We start from the raw sequence: 27,360 nt of genomic DNA, 5'->3' as shown, positions 1-27,360 counted from the left end.
TCAGAGTATTTTTCTCCAAGATGATACAGAACTATTAAATTTCAAGCTGAGCTGCTATATGCTTCCAAAGGCTGGGTCTAGGACTCTACACAGTCCTGTGTCTCCCAGGCCAGCTGGTGAGTTAGATGCTCACAACTGAGACACCCCGAGGGGTGTCACAGGGAGACTGAAGTGCTGGCTGCGGGCAGAAGGGGCGCCCCTCCCGTGCCAGCTGTTCTCAGCCTGCACCTCGCTGGGGGCAGCTCCACCCAGGCTCCAGGGCTCCTCCCCTGCACTTCTAGAACAGCCCCACTGAGCAGCCCCAGCCCGCAGCCACAACCAGGGCAGGCACTCTTGTGAGCTACTGAGTTTCTGTACCAGCCAAGGGGCACCGCTCTGTCAGAGATTCTGCCTCTGCACAGAACTTTCTCCAGTTCTGTGATGGTAATATGGTAATAACTGTACCATTCTCTCTTATCTCCCAGTCCTGGGATAATAGTCAATTCCTAGAGCTTCTAAAACTGTATTACACTCTATCTCCTTTCTCCTTTTTTAGTTTTCAACACCCATTTAACAAATTACTTTATTCTCTCAGTTGAAAAAGCTAGTGTGGTTTGTTTCCCAGATGAAGAGGAGGCTCCCCAGCACTACTTCACAGAATCTGAATTACCCTGTCTGACACTTATGGTCACATCAGCATCCTTTCCTTTTTTATGTCACCAACTTTATTTTGTATCAAAAATTTAAGCAGATGATCTGCTAACTATTTCTTTAAGATTATTTTAAGGCTCCCTAATTCCATGTCCTTCCTTTTCCCAGTGTTCAGTTAACAGAGACAACTGAGCACCTGCTAGGATGCAGACACTCTGCTAGCCAGTCCAACACAGCAAAAGAATGACGTTCACAAACGGAAGCACATTAGAGAAATTTCTAAAATCATAACAGAAACTCAATATCAAAGAGAGTTCACCTGGGTACAGCCTGATTCTCTTTTACAAAGCAAGCCCTTAGTCCAAGTAAGGGCAAAAAAGACTGTTCCTGTGAAAAATTTGTGGGTCAAAATGTTAGACACAGTAAGGGAGGAAAAATCCTAGCATATATTTTTCTATTTCCCCTTTATTACATTCTCTCATTTAAGCACAATCCCTGGTTTAGCAGCAACCACTTGGGAACACTGATAAAGCAAAGTAAGACACTGAGAGAGCATGAGGCATATTTTATTTCATCAGAAAAGCTTAAAGCACTCAAACACTCACTGACAAAGACATATACACAAAGCTCTGTAAACTATTACATAAGACTAACAAATACTTTTGTCTTGGGATAATACATTGTTTTTTTTTTGACAAGCTACTAGATTCATCTAAAAGTCCTGACAACCTCAGAAAAGCCATGTCTCATTAGAAAGCATTTATGCCTTTCTATATGAAATACTGTATAATTTGAAATATTACTTTTTATAGTAAGCTTAACATAAATGACAACCTTTTGAAAGATTTCTGTGATCCACAACTCAGGCAACATACTAGTATCAGCAGAGCCACACCTTACAGGAAGAAAAAAAACAAACCCAAAATCCGAAGGTTAACTGTATGTTAGGTGGACTTTATCAAACTATATGTTTGGTGCTGTAGAAGAAAAGATGGCTACAAACTGTGAACTTAAGAGAGCCTTATTCTATAGCAGAAGGCAAAGAGCGGGAACCTGAAAACGGCGGTCTGAAAATCTGCTTGCTGTGAGAGGTATGCAGAAGAAGTAGGAAGCGCTACACCGTGACAGAGGCTGACACGAGCGTATAATGGAGGCCAGGTGAACAAGTGTGGGCAAGGATCACAACTCACCGTAACGATCCAATGGTGGCTACAGGCTGCCCAGAATACACACAACGGTACAGTGACAAAATCTGCCACTCAGTTTTAATCATCTACAGGAATTCTTTCAAGTAACCCATTTTTTACTAGGAGATATTCATCCTATTTCTGAGTCATCAACCACAGTCTAATGACCTCAATGAGAGCAGATGCAGAAAGCCACATGGTCCTTCAGCAACCTGAAGTCACCACTACCAGTTTTCCTTATATTCAAAATACTAAATATTTTTGGATATAGTCATTATGGTGAGGTCCTTAATTCTGGTTGATTCCCACCTTAACGTTTCTCCTTTGCTGCTTCATAAGGTATACCTTCATCATACACAGTTGACTAGAACTCTGAACCTAATTAAGGCCAGAGGAAAACAGAGCAAGGACAGGAGAGACAGGTGAGCTTCCGCAAATGCCACGCAGCAGCACCTGACCTCTCGGAGGCACGGCAGCCGCAAAGGCAGCGAAGGCGGTCAGGTCGCCTTTTGCACTATAATTGTGTTTCAGCTTATGGAGACACTGAACAGTTTTCCTTGTTCAGAAAAAATAATGAAGTTAATTGGTTCATTTTTTGAAGATTTCCCCTGAAATTTGAGTAACCTTTTCTATTTTAAGTGTTTATAGAGAATTTAACCTTTGTTATCTTGCTTAAGCCTCTTAATTACTCCATAAGGTATATAAGACAGCTGTTATCTCTTTCACTGGCTGCACTTTAGGGCAAAATTAAACAAAAGATAGGAACTATGTAAATAAAACACTGGAATACTTCTTACACTCAGCCATCCAAAGAAAGTGAGGAAACACGGTTTGCTGTAGTCACACCTGAAGATTCAAATAATAATAAATAAAAACTTGGAAACAACACATTCCTCTTAGAATGAAAAATATTTCACTTCTGAAGTAATTTGCAAATACTCTACTTCCTAAGTGGAAACTTATAAAGCAATTTAAAAACCTCATTTTAAAGTAGGCATGAGACAAATCGGGGAAGAGCAAGGGGATTCTCGAAAAACATCTACTTCAGCTTCACTGATTACGTGAAAGCCTTTGTGTGGATCACAACAAACTGTGGAAAATTCTTAAAGAGATGGTAATACTAGACCACCTTACCTGTCTCCTGAGAAACCTGTATGCAGGTCAAAAAAGTAACAGTAGGATGGGACATGGATCAACAAATTGGTTCAAAACTGAGAAAGGAGTTTATCAAGGCTGTATACTGTCACCCTGCTTATTCAACTTATATGCAGACTGCATCATGTGAAATGCCAGGCTGGATGAAGCGAAAGCTAGAATCAAGATTGCCAGGAGATATCAACCACACCTTAGATATGCAACTGATACCATTCTAGTGGTAGAAAGCAAAGAGGAACTAAATAGCCTCCTAATGAAGGTGAAACAGGAGAGTGAAAAAGCTGGCTTAAAACTTAACATTCATAAAATTAAGATCATGGCATCTGGTCCCATCGTTTAAGGGCAAAGAGATGGGGAAAAAGTGGAAGCTGTGACAGATTTTATTTACTTGGGCTCCAAAATCACTGGGAACAGTGACTGAAGCCATGAAATTAAAAGGTCCTTGTTCCTTGGAAGAAAAGCGATGACAAACCTAGATTGCATATTAAAAAGCAGAGACATCACTTTGACGACAAAGTTCCATATAATCAAGGCTATGGTTTTTCCAGTAGTCATGTATGGTTCAGTTTAGTTGTGTCCAACTCTCTGCGACCCCATAGACTGCAGCACATGAGGCTTCCCTGTCCATCACCAACTCCTGGAGCTTCCTCAAACTCATGTCCATTGAGTCAATGATGCCATCCAACCATCTCATCCTCTGTCATCCCCTTCTCCTCCTGCCCTCAATCTTTACTAGCATCAGGGTCTTTTCCAGTGAGTCGGTTCTTCGCATCAGTGGAGGTTCAGCTTCAGCATCTGTCCTTCCAACAAATATTCAGGAGTGATTTCCTTTAGGATGGACTGGTTTGGTCACCTTGCAGTCCAAGGAACTCTCAAGAGTCTTCTCCAACACCACAGTTCAAAAGCATCAATTTTTCCATGCTCAGCTTTCTTAAGGGTCCAACTCTCACATCCGTACATACTGGAAAAACCATAGCTTTGACTAGATGGACCTTTGTTGGCAAAGTAATGTCTCTGCTTTTTAATATGCTGTCTAGGTTTGTCATAGCTTTTCTTCCAAGGAGCAAATGTCTTTTGATTTCATGGCTATAGTCACTGTCATGAACAGAGCTGGACCATAAATAAGGGCTACTGCTGAAGAACTGCAGTGTTGGAGAAGACTCTTGAGAGTCCCTTGGACAGCAAGGAGGTCAAATCGGTCAACCCTGAAGGAAATGAACCCTGAATATTCATTGGAAAGACTGATGCTGAAGCTGAAGCTCCAACAGTGTGGCCACCTGATGCAAGAGCCGACTCACTGGAAAAGACTCTGATGCTGCAAAGGATTGAAGGTAAAGGAGAAGAGGGCAACAGGATGAGATGGTTGGATGGCATCACTGACACAATGGACACTAGTTGAGCAAACTCTAGGAGATGGTGAAGGACAGGGAAGTCTAGCATGCTGTGGTCCACGGGGTCACCAAGAGTTGGACACGACTTAGTGACTGAACAACAATAAATTCACTCTGCTTAAGCAAGCTGATTATGCACAGTCATTTTTGGGTTTGGGCTCTTCCATTTTGGATTTGGCTGCTATTCTGAGGTGTTTTACGGATAGTAAGAATCACACCATATCCAATAATGAACCCATAAATTAGTAACATAAAATTACTAATAGAAACAAAACTGAAAAGTAGTGGAAAAAAATGATAAATGCTGGAAAGCATTATAAGAACCCAGGAGTTATTTTCTTCAAAGAGCAGACAGATCTTACTATAAGTCACAGATGACAGCTGTGTGCTGTGACCTAATGCTGTCAGTTGCTCAGTTGTGTCCAACTCTTTGTGATCCCAGGAACTGGAGCCTGCCAGGCTCCTCTGTCCCTGGAATTTTCCAGACAAGAATACGGAGTGGGCTAACATTTCCTACTCCAGGGAATCTTCCCACCGCAGTGATCGAACCTGCACCTCTTGTATCTGCTGCACGGGCAGGTAGATTCTCTACCACTAGGCAGCACCTGGGAACCCCAAGGGCCTGGATGAATGTTTAAACTGTACATATGGAGAAGACTCTTGAGAGTCCCTTTGACTGCAAGGAGATCAAACCAATCAATCCTAAAGGAAATCAGTCTTGAATATTCACTGGAAGGACAGATGCTGAAGCTGAAACTCTGATACTTTGGCCACCTGACTCGAAGAACTGACTCACTGGAAAAGACCCTGATGCTGGGAAAGACTGAAGGCAGGAGATGAAGGGGAAGACAGAAGATGAGATGATTGGATGGCATCACGGACTCAATGGACATGAGTTTAAGCAAGCTCCGGGAACTGGTGATGGACAGGGAAACCTGGTGTGATGCAGCCCATGGGTTTGCAAAGAGTCAGACACAACTGAGTGACTGAATGAACTGTAGTATCAACAGGAGCACCTGGAAGGGAACAGATCTGCTCAGGTTGCCAAGGAATTCCCTATGACACCTGATGAGTTTGTCAAGGAAGGGAGGCACCAACTTCCCTCCCAGTCCAGTGGTTAGGACTCTGTGCTTCCACTGCAGAGGAAACAGGTTCCATTCCTGGTGTAGGAACTAAGATCCTGCATGCCACATGGAGCATACAAAAACAAAACAAACAAACAAAAAAAAAACAAAAAGGGAAGAAAGGCATCTGCTTCATAGATTGCCTTCCATACACATTGAACTGATGTATTTTGAAGAAAGTACCAATGATATTCCACCAAGGAAGGCAAAAACAGTAATATCTTAAGCAAGATCATCACTCTATTTAGTAGGATATACCCAAGAACTGCACACAGAAAACACTGAAATGATTGAGACTTAGGAACAAGTTGACTCAGGTATTGTCTTTTCAAATTTGGGTTTCCCTGGTGGCTCAGCAGTAAAGAATCTGCCGGCAATGCAGCAGACCTGGGTTAGATCCCTGGGTCAGGAAGATCCCCTGGAGAAGGGAACAAGAATCCACTCCAGTATTCCTGACTGGAGAATTCCATGGACAGAGGAGCCTAGTGGGCTACAGTTCATGGGGTCACAAAGAGTCAGACAAAATCTAGGTGCTTCTATATCGCTTTAAAATTGTGATTTAAAATTACCCATAATCTACTACTACAGGACACCACCATTATTATCCCTATGTAGGTTTCACTATGAACGGAATTTTTCCTTTTATATTTGCTATTCAATTTTATATCCTACTATTTTTATGAAATATCCCACCAAAAGTTTTTATTTTATAGTTCTTGAAATTCTAAAATAAAATTTTATTCATTACATAAATGTTTACTGAAACACTATCTCCTGGATAGTTTTTACCTAACAAATAGTTTGCCCTCGAGAAAACTGGTGGTGGGAGTGGGGTTGGAGGAGTGGGGAAAGGAGCCGGAAACATAAAATTAAGCAATGAAAACAAACTGACACTAAGGACTTTCCAGAAACACAGTGCAAGAGTGCTGAACTAAGTCTGGGTTGGTGATGAACAGGGGAGGGAAGGCTGTGGGGTATTAATACACAATTTGAGACTCAAAGGATGAGTAAGAGTTAAAGAGAAAGAATGAAGTTGGTTCTGAAAAAAAGAACATGTTCAAAAATTTAGAATCAAGAGTATGAAATAAATAATGAAGCTGGTAAGGTAATAACAGTTTGCAAGTCATGCTCAAGCAATTGGACGTACTCGTTGGAATAATTAGAAGTCATTCAAGTGTTTTAACCTAAGGATAGTCATGATTAGGTTTCTATTTTAGAAGCATCACTTTAGCTTCAGTAAGGAGAATATTTGGAAAAATACAGCATAAAGATTAAGAGGCAATTATAGGTTCCTAATCCAGGCAACACATAATGATGTCTGAATTGAGATAATTCCAGTGGGGATGGAGAGTTAAGAATAGAAGCGAGAGATGGTGAGAGGATAAAACCAACCATGTGTGTGTCAGGCGGTACTGAATGGTTCCCCACTGCTCAGCATGAACCTTCTGTTTCATAAGGAACACTGTTAGAAACTGCTCTCCTGATTGGGGATTATTTCTTTTGGATAAATACTATGAAGATGAATTGCATTTATTTACTCCCCACTTCATCCCAGAAGATGCACACATCTTCCTAAACAGTGTCCTAAACAGGCTTTTCCAGTGTACACGGTCACACAAAGGTATGGGAGAGGGAACTCTGCTGTAACTTGAGGGAGTACCAGAGATCTAGCCCAGGAGAGAAAGCAGGAAAGATAAGAGTCATGTGCTACTAAGAGGCAGAAACAGAAGCTGGTGATAAAGTAGATGGGAAGGAGACGGTCTGGAGGTAAGCAGAGGTGAAGTTGAAAGACATCTGACTTCCAGGCAACTAATGCCATCCACACAGAGAACACAATGGAGCAATCACTGTGTGAGGACAGGGAATGATGTGATTTTAGGTTTGGACATGTTATGTTTGAGATGCTTATATGTCATCCACAGGGAGGTACTGAAAACACTGGTGATCCGGAGTTGAAGATCAAAAGCATAATAAAAAATGATCACCATGACAGTGGTCCTCGGAGACACGGTTGCTGATGAGACTGCCCAAGAAGAACACATTGGAGAGATCACTCTAGAAAGTATTCACTTTTAGTGAGAGCATGACATTTCTGTGATCAAAAAGATACCTAGGAAACTAATTAGTTCTGTCCTATTCTCATGTACATTACTAAATCTAGACCTTTCTGGTTTTGAGCCTGGTAAATAGCAGTTTCTCAACGTAAGTTTGTGAAATGAATTGCTTTTGACAGCCATTGAGTTTTTTAATATAAAAAAATTATAACAAGTATGTTGTAATTCCACAGATGCTAAATTCAATAATCAAGGAATTTTATTTAAACAGAGCATACTGTCATCCTTACAGAATTCATAAAACAGTATCACAAAGTAAGTGAATTCACGAATCTGCTAACTTACTTGGAGATACTATATTCGATAAAGATGTTTAATAAAAAAACTGATGCCATGTCAGTTTAATGGTGTAACTTATAGAAAACAATTCAATTTATATTTGATTTTAATATACTTAAATGATTTTAATGCATATTAAAGATTTTTTCTACAAAGGCATTAAAAATTAAGAGAATAAGAAACAAAACACACCCACTTAAATAATCCTGCAATATAAATATAGGCTTCAGAGAAATTCCCATAAAGGAGAAATCTTGTTAAAAAGTATCACTTTTGAAATTAAATTTTCAAAATTCAGTTACCAAAAATACAGCAGGCAATTCAAGCCATAAAATGAGCTACGAAGTAAATTTATCTGAAACAATACTAAAATGCTCATCTGCATCACCAATATACTTCTTAAATCTCACAATGGTAGCTACCTCAGTTTTACTTACAAATATTGTAACACTAAAACATTTGAAATGTTGTCAAGAAAAATTGAGTATAAGGATCAAAAAAATAAGAGCAAGTAAATAAAATACAGGGTGCTTGGCTTTCTTAACATTTTTGCCAATTCAATTTCAGTGTACATTAGTACAGAGTGAATGGATTATAAATGCTTCACCTATATAAAAGGAACATGATGCTACTTACCAACCATCAGAAGGGCATGCAAACAAATTAAAGGGATGTATGAAAATAATTGAACTAAAGAAGACACACTGAGACATTACTCACCTATTTTTCTATTAAATAATTTAAATTCTTTAATAAAATATACTTTATATTAGTTTTAGAGATCTGTGTAGAATATCATACATTTAATAGGGATATTTAACAGATAAAAAACTAAAGTGCATTATCCCAGTGAGTGGCATATTTAATTGTGGAATAAAAACATTCATATTTAAAAATAAATGGGTTCAAACAAGTGTAAAATGTTACATAGGAGATTCAACAGGCAAATTCTGAGGGATGCATGGAATAAGAGATTAAAATGGAAGGACTTTCTATATAAACTGCAAAAATATTTCTTAGACAGTAAACATACATTGCCCTAATACTTTAAGCCTAGAATCCCTTGTTTTAAAAGTTACAAGCTATCTAAACAGTCAACTCCCACAGAATCTGTACTTAGAAAAGCTATCCCTCAACAAATCCTTCTAAGAACAAAAAGGAGGGTGGTTCTTCAGTGTTTATTTATGAGACCTTGTACATAAGACACATTTTATTATCATCACCTAGAAGCTTCATTAAAAGTAAAGCTTCAAGTCTGAGGAAAAGTCCCTCTGTTTAAAGAGCCTGACCCCACTGCCAGACAACATTAAGGCTGGATGGGGAGTAGAGAGAGCTCAATGGTAGTGACTGAAGTCTTAAAATCTACACTTTGTCATACTTTCTTAATTTAATCTGTTTGTATGGACTGTATGACCTGCCTCCTGAGAAATCTGTATGCAAGTCAAGAAGCAACAGTTAGAACTGGACATGGAACAACAGATTGGTTCCAAATTGGGAAAGGAGTACATCAAGGCTGTATATTGTCACCTTGCTTATTTAACTTATATGCAGAGTACATCATGAGACACGCTGGAGAGCTGGATAAAGCACAAGCTGGAATCAAGATTGCCAGGAGAAATATCAATAACTTCAGATATGCAGATCAACACCACACTTAGAGCAGAAAGCAAAGAACTATTAAAGAGCCTCTTGATGAAAGTGAAAGAGGAAAGTAAAAAGTTGGTTTAAAACCCAACATGCAGAAAACTAAGATCATGGCATCTGGTCCCATCACTTCATTCATGGCAAATAGATGGGGGAAACAGTGGAAAACAATGACAGACTTCATTTTTTTGGGCTCCAAAATCACTGCAGATGGTTACTGCAGCCATGAGATTAAAAGAGGCTTACTCCTTGGAAGAAAAGTTATGACCAACCTAGACAGCATATCAAATAGCAGAGACATTACTTTGTCAACAAAGGTCTGTCTAGTCAAAGCTATGGTTTTTCCAGTAGTCAGGTATGGATGTGACAGTTGGACTATAAAGAAAGCTGAGTGCTGAAGAACTGATGCTTTTAAAAATGTGGTGTTGGAAAAGACTCTTCAGAGTCCCTTGGACTGCAAGGAGATACAACCAGTCAGTCCTAAAGGAAATCAGCCGTGAATATTCATTGGAAGGACTGATGCTAAAGCTCAAACTCCAATACTTTGGCTACCTGATGAGAAGAACTGACTCACTGGAAAAGATCCTGAAGCTGGGAAAGACTGAGGGCAGGTCCAGGAGGAGAAGGGGACAACAGAGGATGAGATGGTTGGATGGCATCACGGACTCAATGGACATGAGTTTGAGCAAGCTCCGCGAGCTGGTGATGGACAGGGAGGCCTGGCATTTTGCAGTTCATGGGGTCGTAAAGAGTTGGACACAACTGAGCAACTGAACTGATAGACTGCTATCTATCCAAAGATACAGCACTTTAATTATTTGTGAAGACTAGCTGGAACAATGTACCTGTAGCTGGTCTAATGCAGAATAAACAAACAGCACAGCTAACATTGTGGGTGGGGTATACAGGGAAACTGATGTAAAATTCTATTAAAATGTACTCTAGTTCCACTCTGCAAAAAAAAAAAAAAAAAAAAAATCAGCACATTTCAATTCCTGAAAGAACTTTTCTCTCACCATGTTTATCAAGAAGTATACACCAACTCCCATCAGAGAACCTTACACTTAGCCTGTATCATGTCACGGCACTCTGATTCCAGGATTTCTAGGACTTCTATGATGGTCTTTGTATTCGAAGTTTAAATGAGATTTTTCTAGTTATCGTTGGGTCTAGTTTAATTAAGGTTTAACAACAACCTCAGAAACACAAAGTCAGATTCAGATGACTACTTTGATATATTAATACAATTTATACCTTTAGTAAAGATTAAACTATAAAATTCATTTATTATACTTTAAAAATATTTATTTTATACTTTCTCATCTGAATTGAACAATCATTATGTGTAACTTGCATCTACAATTTCAGGCCATGAAGGTTATTTAGCAGCAACCAATTTTTCCCTTTCCTTACAAAACTATAATCTTGCGGCTTGAAAATGTTAACAGACGTCCCCTGACCACCCAGAAGAGCTTATGAATAAGTCTCACATTTTAAATACCTAAATTTCACTGAATGTTTTTTCTGGAGAGCAGATATAAAGCACCAAATGCAAAAACTATCACTATTACTGATACCTTGAGGATGAATGAGGTTATACAAGCTTAGAGTAATATTCATCACCTGAGGCATTTAAGGCAGCATTTCCTCACTAAAAAGTCATTACACTAAAACCCAGATCTGTGAGAGACAGGGAAAGACAAAGCTCTCTCTGCAAGTTATTTACATGCAACCTAAATAATCCTATTTACGAGTATGAGTACCTCATCTGTTTTCCGAAAAGCTTTAAATGTTCATCTTTGTGAGACAAGTATGACAAGTGTAAAGAGCAAAAAATTAATCTTATATTAATGTTTATTAAAACAAAACACTTAATAGCATTACTTGAAGATATATTTAACTTAGGAAGACAAACTTCTGTTTACAATGATCACATTTTTCCCCAGAGATCTGGAACAAAGTATCTTCCCTTCAATTTGTTTACTGTACTGTATTCAGTGAAAATACAAGCCTTAATAATCGGATCATGCACATGGCAGCATGGATCAGCTTATTCTCATGAAGAATATAAGAAGCTATCAGCCTTCTACACAGTCCTGCCTATATAAGAGGAAGCAAGGGCTGGTTCCTTTCAAGCCTGTAATTTATGAGTTTATTCAAACCCGCCAAATTGTTTTACGTAAACGCCTCTCACATTTAAAAATTCCCATGGCAACTCATTTAGTTTGGCAGACAGGAAGACCCAAATTCAGTCCTTTTATCCTGCAGCTAAACCATGACAATGCTAACTCTGCTCTGACACTCTGAAGAGACTGCTAATTGCTGGACTCTGGGTCCCGAGACAGATCTCCCATTCAGATTAACACGGCTGTGCAAGGCAGCGAGCAGCAGCAACACCCTCCATGCATGAGATGCTCTCTCCCGTTACAGCTCTGTCAAGGGGCCAGTGCATGACAGCTGGATCTTTTAATCCTTCTTTCCCAATAACATGAGAAGGAGGCCAATGATACCACAGACTTCAATTGTTGATCCTTTGGTCACGAACTAAATTCAGGGCCATCAGTTCATTAACAATTCAGTTTAAAACTTGCACTCCAAGAACAGACTGTGCTATCTTCAAAGTCATCAACTCTCTAGAATTTTATTTAGTTTTATTCATCTTTTAGTGCTACATGTGAGCTTTTGGTTTTGTTGATTTTCTCTATTTGTTCCTTTTCTGTTTCACTGATCTCTGCTTTTTCATATTCTTTCTACCTGATTTGTTTTCAACTTGATTTTCACAGCTTCTTAAAGGTGGACTATTAGTGACTTACGACCTTTCTTTTATACTTTTTGAGACCTTTTATTTATGTTAAAAATATTTTCTCTGAATAATGCTTTAACTGCATCCCAAATATAATATTATGTGGTATTTTTATTATCATTCACTTCACAGTATCTCCTATTTTTTCTCATGATTTCTTCTTTGACCTATGAGTTATTTCTAATGCTTCCCAATATTTGGAACTTTTAAATTTATCTTATTGGGACTGATTGGTAACTGAATTCTGTTTCCAAAAAATGCTTTCTGTTAAGCATTTTTTTATTATTTTATTAACTTAATTTATATTATTTATTATATATTTATTATATATATCTATTATATCATTATAATTATTTTATATTTATATATAAATATAAAACATATATTTAAATATTTATCTAATATATATTTATATATAATTATTTTATTATTTATACTATTTTATTTATATTATTTATTATTTATTTTATTTTATATAAGCATTTTTATTCTCTCTGAATTAGTTAGACAACATTTTTTAAAATTCCATCATATTGTATCGGTGAATATCCCTTTTACACTTAAAAAGCACATGTATTCTGCAGTAGTTTATGTGTTTTATAAATATCATTTAGATGAAGTGAGTGAAAGTTGCTCAGTCATGTCAGACTCTTTGTGACTCCATGGACTGTATAGTCCATGGAATTCTCCAGGCCAGAATACTGGAGTGGGTAGCCTCTCCCTTCTTCAGGGGATCTTCCCAACCCAGGGATCGAATCCAGGTCTTCCACATTGCAGGCAAATTCTTTACCAGCTGAGCCACAAGGGAAGCCCAAGAATACTGGAGTGGGTAGCCTATCCCTTCTTCAGGGGATCTTCCCGACTCGGGAATCGAACTGGGGTCTCCTGCACTGCAGGCGGATTCTTTACCAACTGAGCTATCAGGGAAGCCCCATTTATATGAAGGTGGTAGATAATGTTCAGGTCTTCTTTCCCATTTTTCCCCTGAATTACTGAAAGGTGTGTAAAGATCTCCATTCATTGTAATAATATGTGTGTATACTAGCATGTTCTCCTTGAAGGCACTGAAATGGCAGTTTTGACATGTGCACATGTGTGCATGTATAGCTCACACAACCTATATGAACAGAGTAGACCTTTAAAAGATAAGAGTATTATGACCAACTTCATGATAAAAAATTTACCAACTCAGATGACAAATTCCTTGAAAAATACAAAAACAGGGAAATAAACTAAGTTCAATACTTATTAATATGAATGAAATGGGATTTGTAATGAAAAGCCTTTCCACAAAACCAAAAGAAAAACACAAGTCACAGATTAGAATATTTGTCCAATAAAGGATTCATTTTCAATACACAAAGAATTGCTTTAACACTAAAAAAAAAAAAAAAAGCCAAGAATGATAGAAAGATTTAAATATACTTCATTAAAGAAGATATATGAATTATCAAGAAGCACATTAAAAGATGCTCCATATCATTTGTATTCACAGAAACAAAAATTAAAACTACAAGTGAAAGGAGAAATAACCTGTGGTTTATGTATTCAATGGCATGCTAATTATCAATAAAAAGGAACAACCCACTGATACATGCAACACTATGGATGAAAACTCAAAAAAAGCCAAGCTGCATGAAAGTACAAAGAAAGGAAATCTAGAAAAAGCAAACTGATTTAAAAGAGGCAAATTCATACAGCCACAGAGTAGAATGGTGGTTGTCAGGGGCTAGGGAAGAGGTGACGTCCATTAAACGGCACAAACTCTCAGTTATGAGATGAGTAAATTGTGGGGATTTAAGGCACATCACTTCATGGGAAATAGATGGGGAAACAGTGGACAACAGTGTCAGACTTTATTTTATTGGGCTCCAAAATCACTGCAGATGGTGACTGCAGCCATGAAATTAAAAGACACTTACTCCTCGGAAGGAAAGTTATGACCAACCTAGACAGCATGTTAAAAAGCAGAGACATTACTTTGCCAACAAAGGTCCATCTAGTCAAGGCTATGGTTTTTCTAGTGGTCATGTATGGATGTGAGAGTTGGACTGTGAAGAAAGCTGAGCACCGAAGAATTGATGCTTTTGAGCTGGAGAAGACTCCTGAGAGTCCCTTGGACTGCAAGGAGATTTAACCAGTCCATCCTAAAGGAGATCAGTCCTGGGTGTTCACTGGAAGGACTGATGCTGAAGCTGAAACTCCAATACTTTGGCCACCTGATAGGAAGAGCTGACTCACTGGAACAGACACTGATGCTGGGAGGGACTGGGGGCAGGAGGAGAAGGGTATGATAGAGGATGAGATGGTTGGATGGCATCACCAACTCGATGGACATGGGTTTGGGTAAACTCCGCGAGTTGGTGATGGACAGGGAGGTCTGGCGTGCTGCGATTCATGGGGTCGCAAACAGTCGGACACGACTGAGTGACTGAACTGAACTGAACTGATAGTGGTTACATTTAATTAATACACTGAACACCTGACATTTGCTAAGAGTGGATCATACACAAAAAAACAATGAGTATATGAGATGATGGAAGCTAACTTGATTGTGATAGTAATTTGTTAATCTGAACTGATGGCAAAAGGCTAAGAGAAAACTTTTTGGGGTAATGGAAACCTTGACTGTAGTAGTGGTTGTAAATATATATACAGTTGTCAAGGGTCAAACTGTACATTTAAAATTCATGAGTTTTTATTTGTGTAAAAAAAGAAAAAGTTCCTGAAGAAGAGCCTTTTTTTTATGTCTTCAAAATGACTATGCTTCAGAGTTAACAAGACTGCTCTTATGTATTTAAATCAGACTCATGAGTTTACATATTATTCCTCGAACAGATATCTCTATAACACTAGATGGTAAATATGCTCTCAGAAAAAAATTTTGATGGTCAATTAAATCTGGAAAATGGTTTCTACCAGAGATTCACAATACTTATATTTAAGGCTTTCTTTTATCCAGAATACCTATGAAAAGTATCTTATGAAATATAGTTAGGGAATTGCCACTGTCCTAAACATTAAACATCTTCTTTAAGTAACTTTCTATACCCCCAATGCTCTAAAATACAGTCAACCTGGAATAAATATTTGTTAATCTGAAGAGAATACTAGAAGAGCTACACTTGAATAGCTACTGGCATCTTAAATTTACCAGATTCAAAACTGAGTTCCAAGTAATCTCTTCAAAGTTTATTCCTAACACACCCTTCATCAGAGTATCAGCAATTATATCCTTCCAGTTGTTCAGGCTAAAAATCTTGGTATCATCCCTGACGCCTTGGTTTCTAACATCCCATAGATGCTGCTGCTGCTGAGTCGCTTCAGTCGTGTCCGACTCTGTGCGACCCCACAGACGGCAGCCCACCAGGCTCCCCCGTCCCTGGGATTCTCCAGGCAAGAACACTGGAGTGGGTTGTCATTTCCTTCTCCAATGCATCAAAGTGGAAAGTGAAAGTGAAGTCGATCAGTCGTGTCTGACTCTTAGCGACCCCATGGACTGCAGCCTACCAGGCTCCTCCTTCCATGGGATTTTCCAGGCAAGAGGACTGGAGTGGGGTGCCACTGCCTTCTCCCATAGATGATCCATTAGCAAATCCTGCCAGTTTCACTTTAAAAATATGTTTAGAAATGAGGCCATGACTCACTTCTGTGGCTACACTGACCCAACCCATCATCACCTCTCATCTGAATTAATGCAAGAGTCCAGGAATTGGCAAACTTTTTCTGTAATAAACCAGACAGTAAATGGCTTTTCTGGGCATATGGTCTCGGTGGCAGTTACTCAACTCACCACTGGAGCTTGGATGCAGCCAGACAATATGTAAACGAAGAAGCATAAGCATGGCTGTGCTTCAATAAAACTTGTTAGACAATGCAATTTGAATTTCATATAGTTTTCACATTTCATGAAGTATTATTCTTCTTCAAATATTATTCTTCTGATTTTTTCCCGCTGGTCATCAAAACATGTAAAAACCATGCTAAGCTCATGTGCTATTCAAACACTGGTTTTGGCCTACGGGTCTTAATTTGTGAACTCCTACGAAATCTTCCTTTCTTTTACCTTGTGTGGTTTAGTTTGTTCTAAACAGAGCAGACCAGTAACCCTTACTGAATATTAATCAGATCACGTCACTCCCATCTCTGTAAGCACTTGATGGTTTCACCCATTCTAGTGCTTAGACGCTCAGTCGTGTCTTGACTCTTTGCAACTCTATGGACTGTAGCCCACCAGGCTCCTCTGTCCATGGGATTCTCCAGCCAAGGAGACTCGAGTGGGTTGCCATGCCGTCCTCCAGGGCATCTTCCCAACCCAGGTTTCCAGCACTGCAGGCAGATTCTTTACCATTTAAGCCACCAGGGAAGCCCACCCACTCTAGACTAAAAGCCAAAGTTCTTAAAATGGTTGACAGGCTCTGAACAATAATTAATCAGCTGTCATAATAAATGCTTGAGGATATTAAGACCAAATTTAATTAAAAGTAGGTTTAGATATACTGTTAAAAAAGGCAAAAAGAAATGGAAATTTAGTCTAGGGCCTTACTACCCTGAACGCGCCCAATTTTGTTTGATCTCAGAGGCTAAGCAGGGTTGGGCCTGGTTAGTACTTGAATGGGAGAAATGGAAATTTATAGCACATTACAGTATCAGTGCAGTGAGAATAAAGGAAATGAAAACATCTGATGACAGAAAATGAGTAAATTAATTTAATACACAAGCTCTCTGTAAGGATCAAATCTACGTTAAAGTGATTTGAACATACAAAGACAAGAGATCATAATTTCCCAAAATATTGTGTATTTGTAAGCACATTAGGTAAATGCTAGGCAAAACTGTAAGTTCAGCCAAGAAATTTAATAGCCTCATTTTGAAAGGCTCACAGGAAAAGTGTGAGAATTATTATGTGAATAAAAAAACAAGCACTAAAATGTCATCTGAGGAGTTTTCTCAGTTTAAACTGTTTAAGCCAGTTCAACACGCATATCTAAAAGACTAAGTTTTCATATATAAAATTAGCAATCAATCTATTAAAATACCATTTGTCTAATTACAAAATAGTATTTTATCAAAGGGTTAAATTAGTAACTTTATCACAGAAGCTTAAAGAAACAAAAATTTAAAGCATACAGTAGCACACTGCAACATGGCCTAATAACAAAAATGATAACAATATCCTATCTTAACTATTTAGCTAAAATTAATCATCTACATTGTAAAACTCTGTAAGAATCATAAAAACTATAGTTTTTCTTTACCCAACTAATTTTTAGAACTAAGCAGCTACATAAAAACACAAATCACAAATAAGAATCACAAGTTCTTAACAATTTCAAGTGACTAATTTTCTTACAGGACGTACTTAAAATAAGAAGGCTATCATTATATCCTCCTATAAAACCTCTGCTTAATGTTCTACCTATATACTTAGTAAAACCCTAAAATTAATTATTTCACAAACATTTTCCTTCTCTGACTTTTAAAGCTTTCACAACTACCTATACTCTGTTTACAATTAAGAGCCACTTCTTCAGTGTACAACAAGGAGTTTCAGAGAAGGTAACTCACTGGTTACCCTGCTTCCAGAGGAGTGATATGTCCAGTCATTGATTATCTTTATATAATTTACTCAAACAAATAAAATCATTCTTACTAATTTCTGAGAATGAATTGAGTGGGTTAAGACTAAAAGTGAAAAGAGAGATTATTTTAACTGGGTTGGCAAGAATACATCTTCAAGAAATACACTGGAGGCAGATTTACATCAGCAGTCCTTTTCTGCCAAGGATGACCTAAGTCCCCAAAGATGAGCAAAATCAGGGCACTGCTCAATAGTCCTTATCTGTCAATGAAGATGATTTGATTTCCACAAAATGCTACACTGTATTTATAAAAGTATACTGAAGATCTCAAGAATCTAAAGGAGGTATAGTTCAGATTTATGGAAATGAGACTGAAACTAATTAACTGTACCTATGATAAAAAGAACATCTTCAGTAGATACTTCATAATAACACAGGAAGACTTGCCCAGGCTAGTTACACTACATGTAACTAAAGAAATGACTTTTCTCTAGTTACACAGGTTTATTTTGTGATTGAAGAAACAAAAGAGACTAAAATAATTATTGAAATCAAAGAAACATTTGAAATAAAAACAACAGTATTATCCAAGGTAAACAATTTGTCAGGTAAAGTACTACAACTCTACAGATGAAGTGTGATCATCTCAAAACCCCTATTACAATACTTTTGCAGTGAAATTAGAAAATGCTAAGGCTTGTCTGAGTTCCTGTGCTTGCTGGGAGAAGGGGGTAGGGGGTGGATTGGGTGGTGGGAAGGAACTTACTGTAAGGTTGTTCTGAAACCCCGATTTGAATTTAAAAGGTTTGAACTCTGAACAGTAAGTTATGTGTGGTGTTATGTAAACACATTCAAATGAAAACACATTCAAATCATCAAAGTTAGAAAAATTAGAATCAAGTCACAAGGAATATAGGTACAAGGATACTGGAATTTTTCAGGCAAGCACACTGGAATGGGTTGCCATTTCCTACTCTAGGGGATCTTCCCGACCTGACCCAGGGATGGAATCTGGGTCTCTTGTGTCTCCTGCATTGATAAGTCAGTTCTTTACCACTATGCCACCTGGAAAGCCCATGGAATCCACGGGCAACACAAATAATGCACTCCTACTAACACAGATCACCCAACAGAAGTATTAACTCGTACAGACTTTGTGTACACTCATCACTCGTTTGCAGTGAGAAACTGATCTAAAAGAGAGACAAAGCTTTCACCAAGCCTACTTGATGATGGACCCACCTTTTCACCCTGCAACGATGACGCAAAGGCAGCCACACTTTTGAGAAAGAGGCCACTGACTCGGTTTGCGCCCCTCGCATTTCCTTCACAAAAAACAAACAGGGAGCAGGCTTCCCATTTAAGAACTGGGGCAGTGTCTGTCTATCTCTTATTCTACAGCAAACGATTTACAAGTTATTTTAATATTTTGTGCTTAAATAAAATCTTCAACAAATAATAACCTATTTTTCATTAACATAAACATTATACTAATTAAAAAATCAACCGAAAAAGATCTTGGGCCTAAGATCTGGAAATTGTTACTTACTGCAGGTACCATACTAATTAAAAAATGAACCGAAAAAGATCTTGGGCCTAAACCTAAGAGCTGGAAATTGTTACTTACTGCAGGTACCAGTAACTTCTTCACTTCCTCAACGGCTCTCTTCAGTTTGATCTCTGCTCTGTTTTGAGCATCTTCCACAGTGATCAGTACATGTAAATCTTCATTGAGATGCTCCCAATTAGGCTTGCCTCGATTTTGCTCCTCCTAAAAAATTTACAAAGCACATTACTACAGGTTTTTCTTTTCAAAGAGACAGCACATCTTCCTATCCATAATAATGACCTGTTGCAATCATTAAGCTATGCTTGCCTTGTTTTGCTCTGAGTAAATAAAAGGTCACTGAGGTAAATTTAAGCAAGTCACCTGTCAAGGCCATGTGGCTAGTAACCTGCCAAATTTAGGAACTGAATCAACATTTTCATTCTCAAATTCAGCGGTTTTCCCATTTTGTTGCAACTGCTTTTAGTAACATTGGCTAAATTCAAGAATAGGAAAAGCATTTTGCCAATAGATATTATTCTGTAGACAAAATGCCATTTGTTTTAAGCATTTCAAGTAGTGATGATGGAACCATTTCATTATAAAAATAATCACAACAAGGAATAAATGTAACAATCATTTTAACTGTAGCTCTATGAGACCTTCCTTTAACAATGGTGAACTGTACAGTCCCTTTCTAACCATACCATCATAAACACCAGTTTTAGCAGAGAACATCTACATTTCATTTCCCTGGTGTCTTCAAATGACCCAGTGATCCCCAGGTGGAAAACACTGTCAAGCTACAGGAAAGACTGGCCATACTTCCCTTTCACCTAAAATATAATCCTTTCAGAATTGCTTCTTGCTTTAAGCTTTAGAGATAATATACAAATATATTTATAAGTATTTCATAAATATAATTTTAATAATTAAAAACAACATAAACACAAATATCAAAATGCTATAAATAAATGCATACGGTTCAGTGCAAGGTACCACATATAAACGATGAACAATACCTTTTTTTTGAACTTTCATCTTTATGTATTCTATTTACTGAATTCAGTACTGTTTACTGAATTCTTCCAATCAAAGAAAAACAAACTTGCATTAAAAACAAACAAACAAAAAAAACCCCCCAGTTTTCTACCACAGCTCACATGTTTGCAGAGGCCATGCCAGGGCAAGGAAACACATGGAAGTCAGACAATACGGATAGAAACGCATCCTCAAAGTTCACGCTTCTCTCTATTTTCTACTAATATCATTACGTGTGAAAACGCACCCGAGTGTTGTGAGGGGAACTGGGAAACCAGACAAAGCACAGCAGCCTGTGGCCGGCCACCCATGTGCCCCCAGGGAGTGAACTCAGAGACAGCGCAGCAAGCTCACCAGGCACTGAGGCTTCAAGGGAAGCAGCAGGAGTTGATGTCTGTCAGACACCATGCAACCTTCGAGCTTAAAATATTTGTCTTTATCAATATTAGATCATGCTACATTCCTTTTGATGATGAGTCAAGGAACTGGGAACCTCACGGTTATCTGTATGCCAAGTATAAAGCATGTAGACATATCTCTACTGTAACAACAACAAGCAATTTTAAAATCCAGATTTTTATTTTTATGTTGAGAAACACTGACATTATTGTCTCACTGAAATTTATATCTGATCAATTTTTTCCATAAAAACTTAAATAAAACTTTTTATAGAAGTTTTTATAGAAGTGATCACTTTTTATAGAAGTGATAAAGTTCTGTGTGTTTATGTTTTAATGAACCTAAAAGTATCTCCACATCCATACAAATAAGGAATGTCTGCTTTGGGCCAAGATAAAGTATAACATCAACAAGATTCACTCTCATGCCTAAAAACAACCAAAGAGGAAGAGAAGAGTGAGGCTGAGGATGGGAAGCCAATGCAGGAAGACCTACGATCGTCCAGGCTTCCTGGCCTGGGAAGCTCAAGGCTGCAGCCCTGGGAAGGGTGCCAGGCCGCCCCTCTGAGTGGAGAAGACTAACCTTCGAGACTCGGGAGGGCACAGCAGCCAGAGCTCACCTAACCCAGTACTGGAAAAAAGACCTGCACAGTGCGAGTGGAGGGTCTCCCTAGTGACATAGACGGTAAGGGGTCGGCCTGCAATGCGGGAGACCTGGCTTCCATTCTCGGGTTGGGTAGATGCCCTGAAGAAGGGAATGGCTACCCACTCCAGTATACTGGGCCTGGAGAATTCCACAGACAGAGGAGCCTGGCAGGCTAAAGTCCTGGGGTTGCAAAGAGTCAGACATGACTGAGCGACTTTCACTTCACTTCACTTCGAGAGTGGAGATCTGCACAAGTATTCAACTGAACACTGCTCAGCACATTTGGGAGGAGATACCAGTGGCCAGAGAAAGAACCAATCAAACGATTCAAGGTAGAAAACTTTATGATACACAAGACACTGGCACAGGTACACAGAGGGCTTGCCTCAGGAGTGGAGAATAGTCAGCAGCCTGGGCAGTACCATGCCAGGAGTGCCTAAGTAAATCTTCAAAGCAAGACCTAAAAGGATCAAACTGTTTCCAATTTTACTGAGTCCCAGAACAAAGCACAAGAATAACTTATAGGAATATAGAATATCCACCCAACAAAGTAAAATTCACACTGTGTGCACTTAGTCACTTAGTTGTGTCCAATTCTCTTGTGACTTCATCGACTGTAGCCCACCGGGCTCCTCTGTTCGTGGGATTCTCCAGGCAAGGACATTGGGTGGATTGCTATTTCCTTCTCCAGGGGATCTTCCTGACCCAGAGATTGAAACTGCATCTCCTGTGGCTCCTGCATTGGCAGGCAAATTCTTTACCAATGAGCCACATGGGAAACCCTAAAATTCATACTATCTGGCATCTTATCAGAAATTAACAGGCAAAGGAAGAGAAAAAGGAAACATATAAGAAGAAAAATCAATCAAAACCTAGGACTGACATAATGCTATAAGTAGTAGACAGAGACACTAAAAAAGCATATGTATGTGTATATTATTAATGTATACAGATACTAATACAAGGACAACTCAGGAACATTTATAATCCAAAATATTTTAGAAAGGCCTAAGAATGAAAACTACACTTGGTAAATGATACTCTTAATAAATTCAACAATTTAAGCACCAGTTAAAACTACAAAAATAAAACAAAGTTATACTTATCCTAATGTTTGCTTACAGTTTCTAAAACACTAAGAGAAAAAACGTGAAATTAATGTAGTTGTGTACTTTCACTCCTTCCTAAAATTCTTCTGAAACACTGTAGAGTTTTAAATGCACGAACTAACTTATAAGAAAGAAGAAAATGGGAAAGGAAACAATTGGGAAGCTATACTAGAAAGCAGATGGCTAAGTAGTCAGGGTCTTAGCTGACCCAGGCAAGGAGAAATCCACTTACACTCTCAAACCTCCATAAAGGCTCAGGAAATCGGCAGCAGGGGAGTGGTGTAAGGGTGGAGCTAAGACTGGAAAACTGGCTAACTTCTCACCAAGGAACAGCTCAATCTCCACATCCCCATTCCTTGAATAGCTGGCAATCAGCACTTCCTAATTTCTAGCTGCAGGCTAGAAATGTTTCCCTAAAGAGTTCCATATTCTGGAACTGGGTTTTGAAGGGCAGGTGACAGGACCCTTCAAAACACTGCAGGCTGAGGTACCTAGTCTTGGCTCTCACTCTATTTCCAGCCCGCACACTGGGGGGCCAGAGACCAGAAGACTTCTCTGCAAAGTATGGCCAACCCAACTACAGAAACTACCTGAAGAAAGCAGTCACTGGACAAGGAGAAGAAAAACTCAAAAGTCCTCAAAGTTAAAAAAAGACACTGCATCCTGGAAACAAGTAAAAGATGCTATTAAAGGAATTCAAAACATAAAAAGGAATTCCTGAAACTTAAATATGACAGTAGAAACAAACAAAAAAAAAACATGACAGAGGTGCTTGAAGATAAAAATTGAATTTTCTTTCCAAGAAAAGTCAGAGGTGGAAAATGGCTGAAAATAACATAAAGATTAGGGAACTAATACAAGAGGTCAGAACAACGAATGGCTGATGTCTCACCATGAAAAAAGAAAAAGGAAGCAGAAGGGAGAAAAATCATCAACATAATACATATTTTAAAACAAAACTGATAACAGTTTCCAAATGTAAAAGGCCCAAAAACTTCTCGTCACAATGAAAAAGTGAGATCAAAACAAAACAAAAATCAACTAGGGGTAAGGTGAGCACAAAATGCAGCAATAGAGAATGAATACCAAAAGAATCTCTTTAAACAGTAGGAAGTGACTGTGAACAGTGGTGGCTGTTAGAAAGCATAGATGGTATTTTCTATACCAGGCTTTACAGAATTGCATACTTTTAATCCATGAGTGTATTAAACTCAGTTTTAAAGAGGCTTTAAGATCATTCTATGCAGAAGCCACCTTTGTACAATTGTAATCCACTCTAACTCAGCAAGAGTGAAGTAAATTCTGTCAACAGTGAATTTGAGCCAAGTCATTATTCAATACAAATATAATTTCTCCCTGTATTCTTTTGTTTCTCAAACAGATAAGAAAGGCAATCTGGGATTGGCAAGTCAATAAAACATATCCATAAAGGTTCTCTTTTACTATAGACAAACAAGAGAGAGAGTAAAATTACAGGGTGTCTACTCCTATACCCTAGTGTGCCTGCAGTTAAGAATTCACTCCTGAAATCTCTCACTTTAGTAATCTGGAACCAAAAAAAAAGGGGGCGGAGGGATGCAACAAAGCAGAGAGGACTGATGGCAAAATGGAGATAGACCAAAGGTAGTGTATCTCTTAGAAACTGTGGTTGAAGCATTAATTTCTTTTTACAGTCATAGTTTAAATAGTATTTCAGGGAAAAACAGCTGAGAAACCAATGTGGAAAAAATAGCTCATTGCAAATTATTATAATTTCTGTTTTATACCACCCAAAGAACTTCATATAACTTGCCACCAAATCTTCCACAGTATACAATAATATGGCATTTTTTGTATCCACCCATTCCCAAGTTTATACCTCCAGTACATTCCTTACTTATAGACCTCCAAAGTCAACTGCCCGCTGACAAGTGTACATCAGTGTCTGTAAAGCACTCAACTCAACATGTCCAGCTCTTTCTCTTCTCCAAACTAGTCCACAGTTACGTCTCAGCTATTACTGATCCTGAATGACCTTTCTGAGTTCAGTGTGAATTTTTAATGCTTCAGAACAAGGAACAACTAACTGGTTCTTTGGGAAGTCTGAAACGCAGTTAGAAGCTTTTTAGGTCCTGACAGAGAGCTGCTGTGTATTCACCCATGCATTTCAAGCCACACTAACTGCAGGCACCATTTCCGGATTACATTTTCTCCAGGTTGTCAACAAATTGGCCTATTCACAAATATGGGTTCTGATACCCACAAACTTTATGCAATTCATCACCCGTGTCCAGAATGTTTTCTTTAATACTTACTTTTATTATTTTTTATAGTACTACTCTACTTGTGTAGTACTATAACTGATAGTTACCTGTGCACTGTCTCTAGCTATTACATTTACTGAAATGAACAAAGAGCTTTTATTATTGGTGAGCATCACTAAAATCAAATTGTTTCCTCACAGTGCTTTGCTTCTATGAATAGAAATAAGTCTCCAGTGTCCCTTGATCATTTGGCTGTTTCTGGGCCTGCTTCTATTTGACCTCCTATTTAAGTACCAAGCTACATTTGAAAATCCTCACACCCCTATCTTTTATTCTTGTTCTCTTACTTTTCTTCTAGTCAACTCACTCAGATTTTCTAGGATAATGTTCATGAGGTCTGATTTTCATATCCCACAGAAGACAGCACTTTTCCTTTATTCTATCAGTTCAAAATACCTTGTTACAACATATCAGAAGAATGCAGTTAAAAAAAAAAGTCAGTCTTTTTTAAACTGCAAGACTAAATTTATATATCTTAATATAATAAAGCAAAATGACAGCAAAGGCAAGTTATTTATAAACAATTACAATGTGTACAAATAAGAACAAAGCTCAAACCACTGATCTTGGTGTTTTAATTTAAGCTAGTCTGAAATGACAAGACAGCATTCAAGGAAATGAAATGCATCTTAATTTATACAGTAAATTAAAGTTCAGTAACATATAAAACGATTCTATAATATCACTCACACCTATGAAGCAGATAGACACAATTATCAATGATACTTTATATTCCTGGCAAGTCTACTATCAAAAAATACATTTCAAGTAACTCTGAGCCTCTCATGTGATGACAAAGAAATTCAGGAATGAAAATGATGATGATACCTACCTACCCTCCTGCTTGCCAAGTACCACACTGAGCAATACAAACATGTACCCTCACTCAGTCATCCCAGCAGTCGTGAGACTGCGGTCCCAGTCCTCTCCCTCCCTCACAGGTCGGGGAGGAGGCTAAGGCTGTAAGGCCTGCCCAAGCCCCACAGACAGAAAGGTTCTACAAAGAGAGCTTCGGAGCCTGCCATGCTTCCTAGAACATCATATCACCTACAGGAGAGCCCTAAAACTAAGTAAACTGCCTTAAAATAGCACCACAAATTAGTGAAAGAGTCATAAATTAGTGAAAGACACAGAACAATGAAGTCTTGACACTGAAGAATTTTTTCTACTCTTACCATTTTACCTTTAAATATTTGGGTGGGGGAGGGGGGGCATGTATTTTAAGCACAGCTTGTTCTCATAGAATTTTAGAGCTGGTAGGGAATTTGGATGCAGATAAAGAAACAGATTAACAGAGATGACTTGGTAAATTTATTCCCCCTAATTCCAAGTCATAAACTCTTTCTCCATCAATGAATTCCTGATTGAGTCACACAGAGTATCAATAACTAGCAGAGAATACCTGGTAAAACAGATTTCTTACACCTACAAATATGCTTTTCTCCTAGAAGAGAAAAATACCTACCAAATTTCAATGACACAAATACACAAAAATGATAAACCTGTGGCCACTTACACAGAATTCTTCCAGTCATTAGTTTTCAATAAGGGAAGATGAAAATTTGGTCTTAATATACAATGCACACATATACACCCAACATCATTCCTAAGTTATGGCTGATTAAATCACCATCATGAAATAAGCTTTAAGCGTTACTTTTCAATAAAACATCACCCATTTCACTTGCTGTATACAGTGATATAAAAATATTCAGTAAAAAAATTCCTCAAAACCTGAGAAACTACTTTTGTTCTTGATTAAAAACAAAACCAAAAAAAAAAAAAAAAAAGCCTCTATGAGTCACTGACCTCTGAAATTAATTTAAGTATCTGTTTGAACAACAAAGTAGTTGTATAACATGAAGAATCAGAACACAATGATGCCCCAACCCCTGCTGACAGACTGTTTTAATTATACATTCGTAGTCAGGCAAATGAGCACAAAACTTCTCCCCCTACTGCGCTCTTAATGTGGAAGTTCATACCCAAAATCTCCTAGAAAGGAATTCTGGAAAGTGCTACGTATTTAAGCAAACCAAGGTTTCAATAACACATTTATGAATAATACATTTTAAGCCAAGTGATAAAGCCTAACAGATAACTATCTCCAGTTATAAATACAATCTTAAATCAGTTTAAGAAATGAACACTGAGGAACATTTAAGTATATTATATATAATTGCTCACTGACTCCACTTACAAAGTTGACTTCAAAAAATATTTAACTGAAACTTGAGTCAAACAGGAACCATGTTCTCAAAGCAAGTTATTTTCTAATAATATATAGAGATTAGAATACTTTTATTCAGTTTGTTGAAATTGTTATCTAGGAATGTCTTTATAGGCAGTAGGTATTCTACAAAGGCTTATTAAATTTAGCATAGTGAAACAACTTGCTAAATTCAAAA

General features: G+C 38.0%; 1 protein-coding gene across 8 annotated transcripts in view; it reads right to left on the bottom strand.

Annotated features, from left to right (window-relative positions):
- QKI (QKI, KH domain containing RNA binding) overlaps positions 1–27,360 on the bottom strand; it is a 149,542-nt gene that overhangs the window by 19,814 nt on the left and 102,368 nt on the right. For all 8 annotated transcript variants that reach the window (XR_009690689.1, XM_061130293.1, XM_061130292.1 and 5 more), the window contains exon 4: positions 19,537–19,680. Coding sequence is in view for 7 of the 8 variants with exons in the window: in XM_061130293.1 (XP_060986276.1) it covers positions 19,537–19,680 (144 nt within the window). In the remaining variant the exon portion in view is untranslated. The remainder of the gene's footprint in view (positions 1–19,536; positions 19,681–27,360) is intronic.

The sequence above is a fragment of the Dama dama genome, chromosome 26, assembly GCF_033118175.1.
Source record: "Dama dama isolate Ldn47 chromosome 26, ASM3311817v1, whole genome shotgun sequence".
NCBI lineage: Eukaryota > Metazoa > Chordata > Mammalia > Artiodactyla > Cervidae > Dama > Dama dama.
The sequence above is the reverse complement of the archived record's forward strand: the minus strand, read 5'-3'. Positions and strand labels throughout refer to the sequence as shown.